This window comes from Labrus mixtus, chromosome 3, assembly GCF_963584025.1.
Source record: "Labrus mixtus chromosome 3, fLabMix1.1, whole genome shotgun sequence".
NCBI classification, from domain to species: domain Eukaryota; kingdom Metazoa; phylum Chordata; class Actinopteri; order Labriformes; family Labridae; genus Labrus; species Labrus mixtus.
The window spans coordinates 33235950-33252970 of NC_083614.1; the positions used below are offsets into that span (position 1 = coordinate 33235950).

At 40.0% G+C, this 17021-nt stretch overlaps 1 protein-coding gene across 1 annotated transcript; it reads right to left on the minus strand.

Moving 5' to 3' along the window:
• Positions 1 to 3057: 3057 nt before the first annotated feature.
• LOC132972081 (keratin, type I cytoskeletal 13-like) lies at positions 3058 to 6007 on the minus strand. The gene is made up of 7 exons (XM_061034976.1): positions 5435 to 6007; positions 5011 to 5093; positions 4228 to 4384; positions 3892 to 4053; positions 3479 to 3604; positions 3320 to 3394; positions 3058 to 3233 (listed from the first exon to the last, which is right to left on the minus strand). Exons 1-7 carry the CDS (start codon positions 6002 to 6004, stop codon positions 3084 to 3086), a joined length of 1323 nt encoding a protein of 440 aa, XP_060890959.1. The 5' UTR covers positions 6005 to 6007; the 3' UTR covers positions 3058 to 3083.
• Positions 6008 to 17021: the final 11014 nt, after the last annotated feature.

A 17021-nucleotide genomic window follows, 5' to 3' on the forward strand; every position in this document is an offset into this window, starting at 1 on the left:
TTGCTATAACCTGAGGTTAATTATTCATTCATTTTTTATTTTAATGATGTAATAATATATATATACATATATATATATATATATATATATATATAATTTTTTTTTTTTTTTTTGTGGCGAGATTTCTCCCGAAGCCGCCCCGGCTCTCACACACCCCTGAGATGTGAAAGACTAGCAACAAATTTGATTTGATTGCATTAGTCTTTTTTTTTATTTACCCTCTGGACACCTTCATGGCAAAAATGTACACACAAAATCTGCAATAAAATATCTATATTTGCTTTTGTATTTTGCTACTTTTCTGCACTTTTTATGGCTTTTGACTGTAGAGAAGAGGGAAAGAGGGAAAGAGTTTAAAAATAAAGTGATAAGTGATAAAGAAATGTAATTTTTCTCTTTTTAGTTGCTGGCACGGGAGGAGACGCTAGCGGCAGGTAGCAATTAGCAGAAGTCAGCAGAAGGATAGCTGGTTAGCATCAGATAGTCGACAGACAATAGAGTGCAGGATTCCCTCTCAGCACTATTATTCTACAACACTTTATCATACAAAGCCAGGTATCCTCGGCGCTCTATGCACTGTTCATATGTGACGCACACAAAAGGTGTTGTCACATTTTATGTTTATATCTGGTTTGTTTTATTTTATAAATAATATGAAGGGGCACTTTAATATGAGCCATGTTGGCCAGTGAAATATTTCTTTGAAGAAGAGTTTCAATTTAGAATAAACTGCGCATATCAGTGTTGCCAGTAGGAGGCAGTGTGGCGCTGTGCTTCTCCCTTGGACGCTCTTTGTTTGCAGACTCTCGTCGCTCGTTATGCTGAGAGAAGCTGCACTGAGCAGAAGCACTGTCGTCTTCCTCATCTTTCTCCTGTTTACACAGGTTTGTGAAGCTTTTAAAACATGTCAACATGTAAGAATTTGGTTTAAAACTAAAAGCAAGTTAAGTCGAATTTGAAAGTATGTTTTAAGAATGGTTTTGTGAAGAAGCAGGGACTTTGTGTGTACTCTGTGTCAAGTGCAGTCTAAGATGGCGCTGCCGATCGTAAGGTCTTTTTGGTTATTTCAAAATAAGAGTCTGGTTAAATTTTGTGCTCCAGTACATTTCATTTAGGAATAAATATAGTGTTTCTTGTAAGTTTAAAAGTTAATATTATTATGTCAATCTTTGGCTCATGCATGTTTTTGTTTGATACTAGCAATGTGCTAGTTTCTCTTACCTCATATTTTAAGTAAAGGTAAACTATCTCAGTTTAATGGCTGAATAAAGATTTATTGAGGTAATTTTCTACTATTCGCATTTGGAAGTATGGTGAATTGTGTACCTATGTTGTTTGTGGATTCTGTACAAAATGCTGTAATATGCTGTCATGCAGAGAAAATACAAGTCAGAAGAAAATACATTTATTTTGAATATTAACAAATAAATTATGCTGAGAGAAGCTGCACTGAGCAGAAGCACTGTTGTCTTCCTCATCTTTCTCCTGTTTACACAGGAACCTTATTTGTTTATGGGTCCCAGCCTGAGACCTGTAACACATACATGAAGAGTAAAACATAGATATCCTGCACCATCTCGTCACTGGAGTCAAGAGTCCTGTCACAATCTTACACACATTCGAGATGACTGTCATAGACACACTTTCTCAAACTCAAAACACAACAGAGGCACCACCTCGTGGCGCGACTACAATACTCTGAATGTCACAAGTTCAATTCCTTTGTTGTTTTTTTTCTCATACTTTGTGCTGAAATCTGTAATGAAACACTGGGTTTTGAAACGTAATGGATAAAAAAATGTTTTACCTCTATACGCCTTTTTGTTCGCCACTTTTTTTCTTTCTTGAGACACATTTATGTCTTTTGTTGTTTCTTTGTTCTTTGCTAACCTTCAGTACAACAGCAGCACATAGCGGTCTTTAGAGGGACTCTTAAAAAAAAAAGACACAACACACAAACTTTTATTTTAAGGCACCGTTTATTTTGTGCATTTGTTTCGATGTTAGCTGAGTGAGTGCGCCACCCAAAGGTGCTCAGAGCTACTTGATGATCTCAGTGCTGGAACTGCTGACAACCTGCCCATTCACTATCTCCTCCGTGATGACTATCTGTTTGGTGATGGTTTTGGAGGAACCGCCGGAGGATGTAAGGGCACCGCCGGAGGATGTAAGGGTACCGCCAGAGGAGGTACGGGCACCGCCGGAGGAGGTAAGGGTACCGCTGGAGGATGTAAGGGTACTGCCGGAGGAGGTAAGGGCACCGCCGGAGGAGGTAAGGGTACCGCTGGAGGATGTAAGGGTACTGCCGGAGGAGGTAAGGGCACCGCCGGAGGAGGTACGGGCACCACCGGAGGAGGTAAGGGTACCGCCGGAGGAGGTACGGGCACCGCCGGAGGAGCTGGAGGATGTCATGGAGGAACTCATGTTGGTAGACCTGGCGTTAGAGGAGGAGGAGGAGGAGGAGGAACTGCAGGAGGAAGAGAAATAGATTTTTTACATCTCAAGTCACATTCAGAGTAAAGAATTGTCCTTTCTAAGCGTCATGAGAGATACAGTGTGCTGAATATGCAAAAATTAAAAAGTGGAAGGAGCAAAAAATAAATAATGTACATTTTTGCACTAACCCTATCAAGATTAATATTCATGAATGATATAGTATATATGAATAGTACATTAATTTGTTCTTATTTATTAAGTATAATTATGGTGAATAATGAATTCATTTTTTCATTTATGTTTCCAAATGCATATGTAGTTATTTTTCTTCTAAAAATGTCACTTAAAACATTGAAACCCCGCATTTAATTGAAAATTGACATCATGTCAAATTTTTAAATGGAGAAAGTCATTGTGTTTGGGAAAATGAAATGCCCATACTGAATTTGATGCCATAATTATGTTTCAAAAGTTGGGACAGTGTCATGTGACGACAAAGACTTTCTATTCCTAAACCGAGCATACACTCCTAAAACTTTTTTTCATGTCCAAAACAATCTTGAACAATTTAGTATGTCTTTAACTGTTTGTTTATGTCTGACTTTAATTCTATGTCCTGTAGTTGTACAAACAATCCTTTAAATCATTCACCCGTCAGCCTCTCCATCCAGCAGCCTCCTGTACTCGGCGATCTCCATCTCCAGCCTGGTCTTGATGTCCAGCAGCATCTGGTACTCCTGGGATTGTCTCTCCAGGTCTGAATTCAGCTGCTGCAACTGAGCCTCCAGATTCAACACCTGAAGAAGAAGAAAAAAAGAAGGTTTACATGTTGAATCCGACAAGCAGCAATAGTCTGAGTGTAAATATGAAACAGCATGCTCACCCTGTTCTGGAAACCTGCCAGCTTCTCGGCATACCGGCATTGGGTTTCAGCCAGGGTGCACTCCAGTGACGATCTCTGCAGGAGGGCGGAGCCGGTTCAGTACTTGTAACAGACACTCCATGTAAAAGGTGTGTGTGTGTGTCTGTGTGTGATTCTCACCGTGCCACACAGTGACTGCAGCTCGATCTCCAGATTCTGCACCGTTCGCTTGAGGTCTGTGATCTCAGTTTTGGACGTTGCGATGGTTTCTGTGTTGACAGCAACATCATTGTCCAACTCTGCTGTCTGTTTGGAAGAAAAAAATGACAGCATTATCTTTACAATCTGTAAGTGTACCGACTGATTTAGTGATCTACATGTGTCAAGTTGTGATATTATCGTCATATCAATTTTTCTCTTTCGGCAGGAAAACTCTCAGATCTGAAGCTTCTTCACAAATAATACTTTTAAATATTTTTTTATAATTTTACTTAACAACACACAAAATGTCTGGAGAGATGTTTATTACAATTCAGACAGCTGTTGAGATATTACAGATATTTGAAATCCTACAAAAGAAATTGAAGTCGTACCTTCGCTTGGAACCAGGCTTCAAGCTCTCTGTTGCTCTTGGCGGCGCTGGCAGCGTATTGTTCTCTGATTTCTTCCATTATCACAGCAAGGTCGGGTCCTGACGGGGCGTCAACCTCCACGTTGATCTGACCACTCATCTGAGTCCGCATGGCAAGCAGCTCCTGCAGAAAAACAACAGAGAGACTAATTAAAGTAGAATTCCAGACTTCTATTTACCAGAAAAGGTCCTTTAAGAAATTTCCATAGCCTGTGGGAACCTAATTCATAAACATCTTTAATTTAATTTCTTCTTGAATTACATGAACCCCTTAAATGGATGAAAGAGATTCACTGACCTCCTCGTGGTTCTTTCTAAGGAAGATCAACTCCTCCTTCAGACCCTCGATCTGCATCTCCAGGTCGGACCTGGACATTGTCAGGTCGTCCAGGACCCTTCTCAGCCCGGCGATGTCTGCCTCCACTGACAGGCGCATGGCCAGCTCGTTCTCATACCTACAATGGAGGATAAATTAATAAAATGGGTTGAATCAGTTTTTCTGGGGAAATCGCTCTTCTCTTCGACTGTCAATAAAATATGAGAAAGTAGATAGTAAATAGATAGTGTTTGCTGTCATGGACTCCTATCCCTGCTCTTTTTTTGCTTGCTATCTGTAGCCTATGTGATTTCACAAGATAATTAGCTTGGTAGCTAACTGGACAGTGCAGAATAGATGTATCGGAATCGTGAACTCTTGTCTCCTGTCTGTCAGCTGTAACTAAAAGAGATAAAACACTTCTCTTGCTCATTATCCGTCTACTCAATTACCGCAAGCTAGCTAAGTAGCTTGAAAGCTATGAGGATCGTTTGACCTAAAGGACTTGATTGTGTTTTTGACCCTCAGGTCTGTGTGCTAAATATGTCTCTGACAGAAGACCTGAAGTGAAATTGAAAAATGTGGATTCTCTGGCTCTCCGTACAGTCAGCACTGTAGAGACACTGGGAGCTGGCCGATGTGCAGATCCTTTACTTTTTCTTAAGTTAGGACATTTCTTGTCCTGCATCTGCATGTGTGTTGGTTGGATGTGCGCACCCCAGTTTCCCCAATTTGTAGCTCTAATTAAGAAATGAATTCACTCACTTGAGCCTGAAATCATCAGCAGCCAGTTTGGCATTGTCGATGCAGAGGTAGATACCACCGTTGTCTTTGGTAGCATCCTGGATCTGAGAGATACAAGAGAAAAGAAATGCTATTAACTTTCAGTTTGTGTTTACCTTGTATAAACCTGTATTGATGAAAAAAAAATACTACTGATGGAACGCTAGCGGAGCCCATGAATTAGGAATTAGTCCTCTCTGCTTTCTGAGACTTTTTTTCAGCATGAAGAAAACTATGGTATTGCTTTGATAAACCTAACAATTTCAAGTAACCATAATTAAAACATAATAATAAACAACGACTAAAATGTTAGTTTCTAATAACAATGATAAAAACTCAGTCGCTGTTTTTGTGTCACACGGTCACACGACTAAATATCTGTAGGCATGTCGGAAATTCAACCCACCTTCCCGTGCAGCTCTGCAATGGTGGCGTAGTAGGCGCTGTAGTCTCTGGAGGACGGGGAGGTCTTCCTTTCCAGGAACTCTCTGATCTTCAGCTCCAGTTCGCTATTGGCAGCCTCCAGCATGCGCACCTTCTCCAGGTAGGTGGCCAGACGGTCGTTCAGGTTTTGCATGCTGGCCTGAGCAGAGATGTCCATTTCTCCTCCTCCTCCTCCTCCTCCTCCCCCGCTGCCACAGCCAGCACCAAAGGAGAACCCAAAACCACCTCCACCTCCACCTCCATATCCACCTCCACCTCCACTTCCATATCCACCTCCACCTCCACCTCCATATCCACCTCCACCTCCACTTCCATATCCACCTCCACCTCCACCTCCACCTCCACCTCCACCTCCACGTCCACCAGAATACATGGTTAGGTACTGGAAGCCACCTCCACCAGCTCCACCAGCTCCACCAGCTCCACCAGCTCTACCACCTCCGCCAAAGGAGGAACCGGAAGACATTCTGGACGATGATCCAGCGTACATGGATTTACTGGAACTAGTACCACACCTCATTGATCTAGACATATTGTGATGAGGGTAAAGGAGGCTGTCTTTCTGCTTCAGCTGAGGAGAGGAGACAAGACTGTGGAGCTCAGAGAGCGGCTGATTTTTTATACTGTTAGACGAGTCGGTGAGGAGGAGGAGAGATGGATGGAGCCAAGCCATGGGAGGAGACGCCTGTCCTTGTTTAACTCAACAGAAGGGTTAATGGGCTGTAGGTGTGCCTGAGAAATGTGGAATCCACCCATCATTAGTGCATACACCTGTTAGTGAACACACAGACAGATCTCAGCTTGAATCCGAGGATTAAAGTATTAGAAGGGTTGCAGGCGAGTTCAAACTTTGATGACATTTAGATTTAAAGGTCCTTCACAACATGCAAAAACACATCCAATCATTTGGCAGCAGCAAAGAGTAACCTTCTTCACAATAACCATAAACTGTTATTACATCTTTTTTACCAGGGAAGGGTTGGGTAACTCTTGGCTGCAAGTTATTGTGGAGGGACTCATGAGCCAAAGCGCCTTAAAAGACTAAACCACTTGTTTGATGAAACAGAGTCTTTGACGTCCGAGTAATCTAGAGTAAACAGAGACAAAGAACTGAGACTAAGGAATTGTTTGTCAAAATATTTGTTAACATCATATATCAAGATAGGATGGAATTGAAACTAAGAGGCAAAGACCCGAGAAAAAGTCTGAAAGTGTTCACTGTGCATGGTGGATTTATGAAAGCCTAAGAGATTAAGGGAGACTATTGTACTTAAGGTGTGGTGAAGTTTTTCAACCGTTAACTAAATCATTACCAGTAGAATGAGTAAAATGTAAAAGTAAAATGAACATTTGCCAAAAAAGATTTATCTTTAATCCCTCTGAGTCATATCTGAAACAGGTAGATTGCAGTTCCTTTGAAAGATTGAAATACGTTGTGAAATATGAAATATGTTCAGTTCAATTAAATGGTGTGAAAAAGAGTGCAATAACATAATGATTGACAGCTCTGTTGACAAATGTTCTCTAACACAGAAGGTCTGAACTTAAAGGGATACTTCACTCATCTGCATTAATCTTTGTATCATTAGAAACCTGGTAGTGTTTTTGAACGGTCGTGCATCCTGTCCTCATTTTCCCCTGAGATGTGAAATCTTTGTGTTTCTGAGTCTGTAAAGAAGCTTCCAGTGACCCAAAATGATGATTTTTGCGGCACCGGAGGCTGTTGTGGTTAGCGGGGTGAAACTACAACGCTAGTTCTTCATATTTGACCACTGAAGCTACAGACCAATCACAGATCAGTGGGTGGGAACTCACTCCCAGAATCGAAACTTAACGTCCGCCATATTGCTTGGAAGCTATGCTAACAGGCTCTATGGAGAAAGATGATAATGGAGAAAAAATATAAATATAGCAGCGAGACGGCTGCTGCCGACAGGCCGGTCTTGTGTTTTTGCTGCTAGCCGCCGGGGCCACCGCTAGCCGCCAGGGCCGCTTCCACGAGAATTGTCCTCAGCAGCAGATATTTCAAACCCAGCAAAACCTTAACCCCTGATGGTCTGACCCCTGCCCCAGACTGACAAACTGAACTCGAGACTGTTTGTCCTCATCTCCAGATGCTTTGACCCTCAGAGTGAGATGGTCTGAGCTCTATCCCATATTGTCAGGCTACTTCCTTCAGATGCCCTGACCTTAAAGGCAGATGTTCATCCCTCTGTCCAGATTTGGTCCAACCTTTACCCAAGGTGGTTAGACCCCATTTGACCTCAAATCATGTTTAATTTGACCTCTGCTGGAGAGGGTTTAAGCCTAGACCCAGATAGTCTGATGATCAAACCTCTGCTTCAATGATCCAGTCTCAATCCCATATTTTCCAGCCTTTTCACCTTTTTATCCTGATGGTTCGTCTTCTGCATGGTCTGGCCCCAGCTGTAGACCGTTTTACCTGAAACCCTGAGGGTCTCTGCTTGGCCAAAGATGATTTGGTATATACTTTAACCAGTATATTTTGAATGACAAAGCAATGTTTGATGAGACCAATGACCTTAAAAGCAGAGTTAATGCATCCAAAATATGATCCTCTGGAATATACCGGCAGGGCAGTATAACCCAGAGCAACTGGATCAGGATCAATGTATAAAAATTATTTTTTTTATAATTTGACGTGACAGTATCACACCACAAGTCTGGAAAACTACAAGAACTCTTTATAAGGTCAAGTTAATATACTGTTACACCCATACTGTAGTTCTGACATTTGGATTAAGCTTGTCATAATACACATGAAGACCTTTACCATGATATAATGAAACTTTTAAATAATTATTTTTAATTATAGGTGCAGTCAAATAGAACCAGATATTAGGAATGTGGATTTAGCCACATGCCGTTAACTTAATCCACAGTGAATAGGTATTCAGACTTAACTTTAAGCCCGGCATTCACTGTACGATTATACAAAATTCATTGCTGAATGTCAAACCCAGTATCCATTTAACTTCCTTTCATATGAGTCTGAATGAGTCATGTGAAAGTTAATGAGCTCTCTGAAAAAAACTTAATAACATCACAGTATTGAACGCCACAAAACTGCCTTTTAAGATCTGATTACTTATTACATATTTATTTTAAATTACTAAACTGTTTGTCCATAGTCTTGGAGAGAAAGCCTGACTAAACACTAGAATTCTTTGAAAATAATAAAATCTGACACTGAGCAGCACAGAGCAGAAACAAAAGAAGCTTTCGGTCACAATCACCCTTAAAGGTGTGGAGGTTTGCGTTAGAGGGCTGCAATGGGAGCTGGATCTTACAGGTTCGGTGGTACCCAGCGCCAATCTGGTGGGACTGGGCAGTCAGAAATAAAATTACTGTGGTTCCCAGATGGTCCCATATAGCTAGCTTCCACCAAATAACACCAAATAGCTTGTGTCATTCAACAATTATAGAATTAACAAATGCAGTGGAAGGAAGATTCAACTTTTTTTTTTCAACATTAAGATAAAGCGACAAGTCTGACATTTAGACAACTTTTTAATTTTTCTCTTTTACAAACAAAAGTTACTGACAACGATGTAAACGAATTTCAATTTCTTTTTTTTTGCCACAGATGTGAAAAAGTTCTACAACGGGCACAAATCCGGCAATGGGATCTGGGACAAGACACATGCTCCGTTCTCCCCCATCAAAGTAAACTCTCCTTCAATAAAGCACTTCTTAAACACACAGATAAATGTGGCACACGATGCTGTAGAGACATTAGCTGAGACGGCAGGGTTTAAATGTTCTTGCTATTTGTTAACTGGGCGAAAACGCTACAGACATACACTGTGTGTCTGTCGACTTTGCTGCAGCCAAACAGTGTGATGCTTATTAATCAATTCAATTCTTTTAAATCCCTTCTTAAAACGTACTTTTACAGACTTCTTTTTTTGTTTTTTGTTCTTCTTTTACTTCTTACTGTCCTTTTATTTTATGCTCTTATCTTAACTCCTCTTATGTTTTAACTTGGTTATTTTTTATCTTACTTACTTTGTTTTATATTCATATTTACTTTTTATTTTTTATTAATATTATTGTTTTTTTTATCCTTTATTCACTTGTTTCTATTTCTTTTCCTGCTCTTACCTTCTTATTGCTGTTATCTTTTGATTTGCTTTTATCTCTTTTAGTTTCTCTGGTCCTCTTGGTCTCAGCTCGTGTTGTTGGGTTCTTGTGTTCCCTGGGTTCTTATGATGGTTCTTATGATGGTTCTTATGATGGTTCTTATGATGGTTCTTGTGATGGTTCTTGTGATGGTTCTTATGATGGTTCTTATGATGGTTCTTATGATGGTTCTTGTGATGGTTCTTATGATGGTTCTTGTGATGGTTCTTGTGATGGTTCTGATGATGGTTCATGTGATGGTTCTTGTGATGGTTCTTATGATGGTTCTTATGATGGTTCTTGTGATGGTTCTTATGATGGTTCTTGTGATGGTTCTTGTGATGGTTCTGATGATGGTTCATGTGATGGTTCTTATGATGGTTCTTATTATGGTTCTTGTGATGGTTCTTGTGATGGTTCTTGTGATGGTTCTTGTGATGGTTCTGATGATGGTTCATGTGATGGTTCTTGTGATGGTTCTTATGATGGTTCTTGTGATGGTTCTTGTGATGGTTCTTGTGATGGTTCTGATGATGGTTCATGTGATGGTTCTTGTGATGGTTCTTATGATGGTTCTTATGATGGTTCTTGTGATGGTTCTTGTGATGGTTCTTGTGATGGTTCTTGTGATGGTTCTGATGATGGTTCATGTGATGGTTCTTGTGATGGTTCTTATGATGGTTCTTGTGATGGTTCTTGTGATGGTTCTTGTGATGGTTCTTATGATGGTTCTTGTGATGGTTCTTGTGATGGTTCTTGTGATGGTTCTTATGATGGTTCTGATGATGGTTCTTGTGATGGTTCTTGTGATGGTTCTTATGATGGTTCTTGTGATGGTTCTTATGATGGTTCTGATGATGGTTCTTGTGATGGTTCTTGTGATGGTTCTTGTGATGGTTCTGATGATGGTTCTTATGATGGTTCTTGTGATGGTTCTTATGATGGTTCTTGTGATGGTTCTTGTGATGGTTCTTGTGATGGTTCTTATGATGGTTCTTATGATGGTTCTTGTGATGGTTCTTGTGATGGTTCTTATGATGGTTCTTATGATGGTTCTTGTGATGGTTCTTGTGATGGTTCTTTTGATGGTTCTTGTGATGGTTCTTGTGATGGTTCTTATGATGGTTCTTGTGATGGTTCTTGTGATGGTTCTTATGATGGTTCTTATGATGGTTCTTGTGATGGTTCTTGTGATGGTCGGGTTATATATGTCTGTTGGGTATCGTGCACTTTGGGTTCTTTTCTGTTGAATTGTATTTAATTATTTTTAGTATTTAGTATTTGTTATGTTCTTGCTGTTGTTTCTGTTCTTCTGTGTTTGGTTTAGTTTGTTCTTGTTTTTGCTGTTTGTCAAAGCACTTTGTAAACCTGAGTTTTTAAAAGGTGCTATATAAATAAAGTTATTATTATTATTATAATAGCTGAGGGCCAGATTCACATAAGGATTGTGTTGCTTTTGTTTACTCTAGACCTGAGCAAATGAACACTTATTCTCAAAACACCCACAAAGGGTTAAATGCTCCCAGTATATTCATGGACTGATGGTTGCGCTGGTTCGAAGCTAGCATATCCAACGTAGCTTAGGCCGTAAATACATGATTGATGTGACCTGTAGTTTTGTATGTTGCTAAAGACAAATATATATATATGTATAGTAATGGTCAGGTTGGCATCAGTGTTCAGTTTATAATGTTTTTTTATGTAGCAGGCGGCAAGTAAGTATGTGGTTTTCTGACAGCTAAAGACTGCATAGAAAGATGGCTGCTCCCAGAAAGTGAAGTAATTGGAGCGCCCTCCTGCTAACCGGCTGTAGTGTAGTTCATAAGTTCCACCTCCTCAATGGTAACATAATGCACTGGGTCAAACTGAGTCCTCAGACATGGTTTCTGTCAGCATAGTAATTCCTTATTGAAGTGGGTAAGCAGAGTATCGGAGAAACGATTGGAAATGTAAAGAAGACGAGCACATGACCTCTAATACAAGGTCAGTTATTGCTGGACTGGTTTTTCAGCTAGCTAAGTATCTCAGAAAACAGTCTGCAGAAAACAGTCTGCAGAAAACAGTCTGCGCGGAGGCTTAATGGAATCCCTGATCCCATCTGCTATCATCTAACGTCAATTTTGCTCTAGACACACTTTGCATTTGATGGCCACTAACAATCTTAGCGTCCACGTTGTCTCTCCACCCCGCTAATGACTCAAGTTGCTAGTACACATGTTTACAACTAGCAGAATAAAACCTTTGAGCTGTGAATCCTCTCACCTGTCCTGATTCTCTGACCGGAATCATTTTCCATATCTGCCGACCCAAACTGAAGAGCTTTCCAAAGGTTCAACTTTTATTTCAACACATTACAAACATGGCACATTCAAAGCCCTGAAATATTGGCCCTTGCCCCCAAGAGGCTATACTGTGTTGAGTACATGAAGAATATTATTATTGTCTTCTAATATATATTGTTTGATTTTTTAAAGTTTGAATTTGGCAAATTCAGCAGTTTGTTTCTCAAGAATCATCGGTACTTGAGTGTCATTGCGTGTTATAATGTAACGACAGCGATTGAATCATTGGTACTCAAACTGGGATGGATTACTCAATAGATTCATTTCATGCAGAAATTAATCCTGGATTAATGTCAGCCATTTCAGTTTAAATGGTTGGGCATCGGCTTCGTGTTATTCTGCTGCAGGCTTGTTCCCATCATGAGCATGTGCTCTGCAGGGAAAACAGAAGGGTATGAACAACAGCCATGCCCTATCTTCTTCATAGTGATTACAGGTGAAAAGTGTATTTTTCTTGGATTCATACAATGCCCAACATGTTTGTTTAATAGGCGTGTTCCTCTCAGATATTTGGCTCTGAAGGGACAATTGTACCAACAAAGAACATGTTGAGACGGGCAGCCTTCTGCAGGGTTACAGGTAGGTAATGTACTGCTCTGATTCAGCTTTATTACTCAATCTTATGATACTTACATTCATTTTTATATTTTCAAATCTTTTCTGCTTCATTTCTTCTACATTTTATACTTCCGTCATATATTTCTTCATCGAGACAAAAAAAAAAAAGATCCAGGGATTGGCTTCACTTTTTATGTGACGGAGCACTGAGGGAATGCTACTTTCAAAATCATGCTAGTTTTTGAAAATTACCAACCCTGCCTTTTAAATGTAAGATATGGGACGATACCAGTTCAATCAGGAGAGACAAGTTAATGATTTTAAGATAAATATTTATTTTAGATGATGATGTGATATTGAATGATTGTCAGAGAATCTTCGGCGCTTGAACTCTACTAGGAGATAGGCTGATTGAGGATATCTGCCCTGAGCGGCAGCAAGATCTACCCCAAAATATCCAAGAACTTCTGAGGCCACGGATTCAGGGATTCTTGAACAGACTATTGGAGGGTCCGGACCAGCCTCCGTCAAGTAGCAGCAGGTGATGGTTTCTCTGAATGTGAAAGTGAAACACTGTCAGGATGTTGTTCTAATAATAAAGTTAATGTTCAGACAAGTTTCATGCGTTCAAACCAGCCTGGGTAACTGCATGTTCACATTAAAAGAGAGAGAAGGTAGTTCAGAATCTTGCCAAGAATGTCTTTATAAATGAAGACATACCAATGTGCAAGCTGGCATGTACTTAAGCCAGTCCAATTGACTTCCGGGTATAAAGTACAATGATGAGTAAAGAATCCACAGTTTGTGATAAATCTCAGTGCATGCACGCTGTCCAGCATCTGGAGACTTTCTTATTCATCACCTTAATAAAGAACAGGTTAAAAGGTGGACTCTTCACAGGACTTATTTCTGTAGTAAAATCCCAGAAAACCATTTAGCAACATATTGAATGTGCTCTCTGAAAGACAAGCTGCCATTAAGTAAAACGCCTGAGTATTCAAAAGATGATATACAACTTAATTTCTCTACTGTCTTCTGCAACAATTTACTTTGAAAATGCTCTCCTTGAAGATGTAAAGAACACGGGTTTAGTTCTGTCTGCATTAAAGGTCCCATATTCTGCTTTTTCTGGTTTTATATGCTCTTTAGTGTGTTTTCCAAGTGTCCTGTGCATGTTTAGTCACATCTATGTGCAAAAATTCAAAGTCCGCGGAAACGCGGCTTCTCCTACGTCCTCCTGTTAGCTGTAGCATTAGCTGCATGTAACGCTCGGTTCTAGCCCCCCTCGATAAAAATTGTCAGTGCGGCGTCATTGTCAGTGTGAGATCACTGATCTAAGCCCATTGGCTCGTTGTGGCCCTGCTGCTCATGTTGAATTTTCCGAGACGCGTGCTGAGCAACTGACCAATAACGACAGAGCGGATCGGCAGACCAATCAGAGCAGACTTGGCCCATGTGGGGTCTAACAGTGTGGGGTCAACAGAGTGTAGCTGACGGACTCAGAGTGTAGAGGGATCAAGGAGGAGCAGTACATGAAAACAGACACTTTTTTATAACTTTATCTATTGTGAATGTACAAAAGTAGGAACATAGATTAAATATATGAACCCCAAAAAGGTCAGAATATGGGCTCTGTAAGAACAAAGCACAGCTGACAGAGCTGTTCTCGTACTGAGTCAAATATATGCCAAAGATTCGCAAAAGCTTGTGCAAGTGTAGGTGCACAGCGGTAAATAACAGTGTCATCTGCATACAAATAAAAAAAATAATATTATGTCCAAGGCAATTAATATAAACTCCCCCAAAAAAGTTTGGAAACGTTATTTCGGTCCCTTATTCCGCCCCTTTAATAATACTAATTGGTGTATTCGTGCATTCATGAAATGAGCAACACAGCTAAACGTTTGGGTAGCGCCCTAATTTATTTTGCCAAAATCCCCTGAAATGTTCTTCTGTTGGTATTCACTCCTGTTTTGAGCTTCAAGTGCTTCCAGCTGTGTGCCAGTTACAGGTGTATAATTGACACCTGATTGACAGCACCTGTGGGATCAATTTGGGCATGCTGTACATGCTAGAGTGACCAACACAACCACACTGGTTGACCTTCAACAACTCCTGGTTGGAAAAAACCTTACTAGTTTTTCAAATGAAAATGACAACATTCTGCTTTATCTGTAAAAAGTAATCAAAGATTTCCCTACTTCAGATTTTGTTGCTCTTTGTGCAACTCTGTATGTTTGTGTCCTGCATTGAACTTCTTTGATGAGGCTCAGATAAACTGGGTTTTGTTGTAGCATGCCCCCTCCTCTGTTTCGCATCTCCAGCTCAATATTTTTACCATAAGAAGGAAATGTCAAGGTGGTTCTCACCCTGTTCTGAGCACTTCAGCAGTGAGAGTGACTACACTCTGATTTTCAGCAGTTACTGCTTGCTCTTAAAAGTGCTGTTGACATTTCAGGGCAAATTAAGATTTAAAGTCGAAAAGACTAATACTGTTGCTCTTGCTGATACTTTTACACTGTTGGCATATTCAAAATGACATCTTCAATCAATCAATCAATCAATCAAACTTTATTTATATAGCCCCTCTCAGACAAATTAAATTGCAGTTCAAAGTGCTTTACAAGAGTGCAGAAAAGTTATTGACGAAAAAGTAGTTTATAAAATCACTGAGAGACTAATGCACACCAATAAGAATTAAAAAAAAAATGTATAAAAATGAAAAAATAAAATACGACACATAAAAGCAATAAGATATTAAAATTAATACATAGGAGAAGAATATTTAAAATTGTAGTAGGATAAAAAAGACAATACAATAATGTTAAGATTTGAATTTATATAAAGCACTATATAAAAGCCAGACTGAATAAATGAGTTGGCGAATAAATCTTGTGTCTGACAGAGCTGAAGGTGCAGACATAATTTATATTCAACAAAATTATTTTCTCTATAATTTGATATCAACATCGTCACTTGATGTTCATGTTTGGAGGAATCGTTAAGCCCTACGCTGATGTGTTTTATCCTAGAGTTGTGTGTAAGTGGATGCAACAGGGTGCAGAACTGAGTCCAGGTTTAGAAAAACAAACACACCTGTTTGGTACAATATGGGGGCCAGGAGGTTTGCGGCAGCTTTGGTCTTCACACACCTGTAAAGATTGTTCCCATGTGTGAAACCGTTAAATCAAGTCATTATCCAATTATAAGTGATTCAGGAGTTCCATCAGTGACTCAGTGAAGAGTCGTTATCTGTTAGATTCAGTGTTTTAGAACCCTGATGCTTTTCCTACTTTGTTGAAATGGTTAACATAAAAGTGATCAGTTTACTGACATCGAGATGCTAACCGAGGAGAAGAGAGTCACAATAAAAGATCTAATGGTTTCTTATGTTGGACGTCCACGTTTCACCATCAAACCCTCACACACACTAAAGACTGACAGGAGATCAGTCTCTATTCATCTGCTGCCAGGTTTCTGCTCTCTCCCACTAATGAATCCGTCGTGCCATTTCACAAACTGTTTTTCATTCCAACAAGTTCCAGTTCTTCTACTCTGTGCGTGTAACTCCCGAGTGTTAATAAAAACACACACACATCACCTGTCAGCTCTGTTTTTTCTTCTGAAAACTAGGATATACATTTAAAACTGATTCTACTGAAGATGACAGGCATTACAAGAGTGGTCACTTGTGACAGTATTTTCAAAGTGTTTTAATTACTGTTGCAGGAAGAAAGAAACCCCGGGGTCTTACTGGGCGCGACCATATTTTGTCTCACAACAAATCAAAAAAACTGCTGTTATGTTTTTGTTTTGTTATTTTTTTAGAATTATTTTCAGACCCAGCACACCCTCTAGACTGCCCTATACTGTTTCATCATTATCATACATCACACCAACTTGGCTCTGCCGGCTAGAAATGTTGTTTCTCAGAGAGCATTACAAGCATTTCACAGCTATATCTATTCTTTCTGTCTTTTGTAACTCTACAGACACTGAGGACGGCATAACAAAGGATACAAACGTCAACATCCTCCTGGTGATAGAAGATGGAGGATCAGATCATTCAGCATGGCATGAAGGATTATTTGTATAGGGTAGCTCATGGGTCTGCTGTATGCAATGCACATTGACTACCAACAGGAAGTGCAGTATACATTTAAAGTCATACAGAAGAACCTAATGAATATCGATGGTGACCACTGCCCCGTTCAAGGGTCCATGGACTGAGAACTTAAAGATTTAAGTGCAACTGACTTGATGTCAAGTTTTATTTGTTAGGTTAAGTTATAACAACTAGTTGTTTTTTTTTACAGTGCAGGGAGCTCCGCGCACTGAAGGTGAGATAATGAGTCAGCATGAAGCACTGAAGAGCCTGAGTATATATAAGCTCCCCACATGGGTTTAATCAAGGCCAATCAGTCACACACACACCTGACTGCAGAGTTGATCCTCTCAACAATCCCACTGAGCTGAAATACCGAGCGGCGAGCGCCCTCACACTCA

What these genes read in the sequence shown, in the direction of transcription:
- LOC132972081 (XM_061034976.1), bottom strand. Translation starts at nt 6,004, where the DNA reads ATGTCTAGATCAATGAGGTGTGGTACTAGTTCCAGTAAATCCATGTAC. An exon ending in GCTGATGATTTCAGGCTCAA is followed by an intron (nt 4,385 to 5,010) that starts GTGAGTGAATTC and finishes CCTCCATTGTAG; the next exon opens with GTATGAGAACGAGCTGGCCA. An exon ending in TGGCAGGTTTCCAGAACAGG is followed by an intron (nt 3,234 to 3,319) that starts GTGAGCATGCTG and finishes CTTCTTCTTCAG; the next exon opens with GTGTTGAATCTGGAGGCTCA.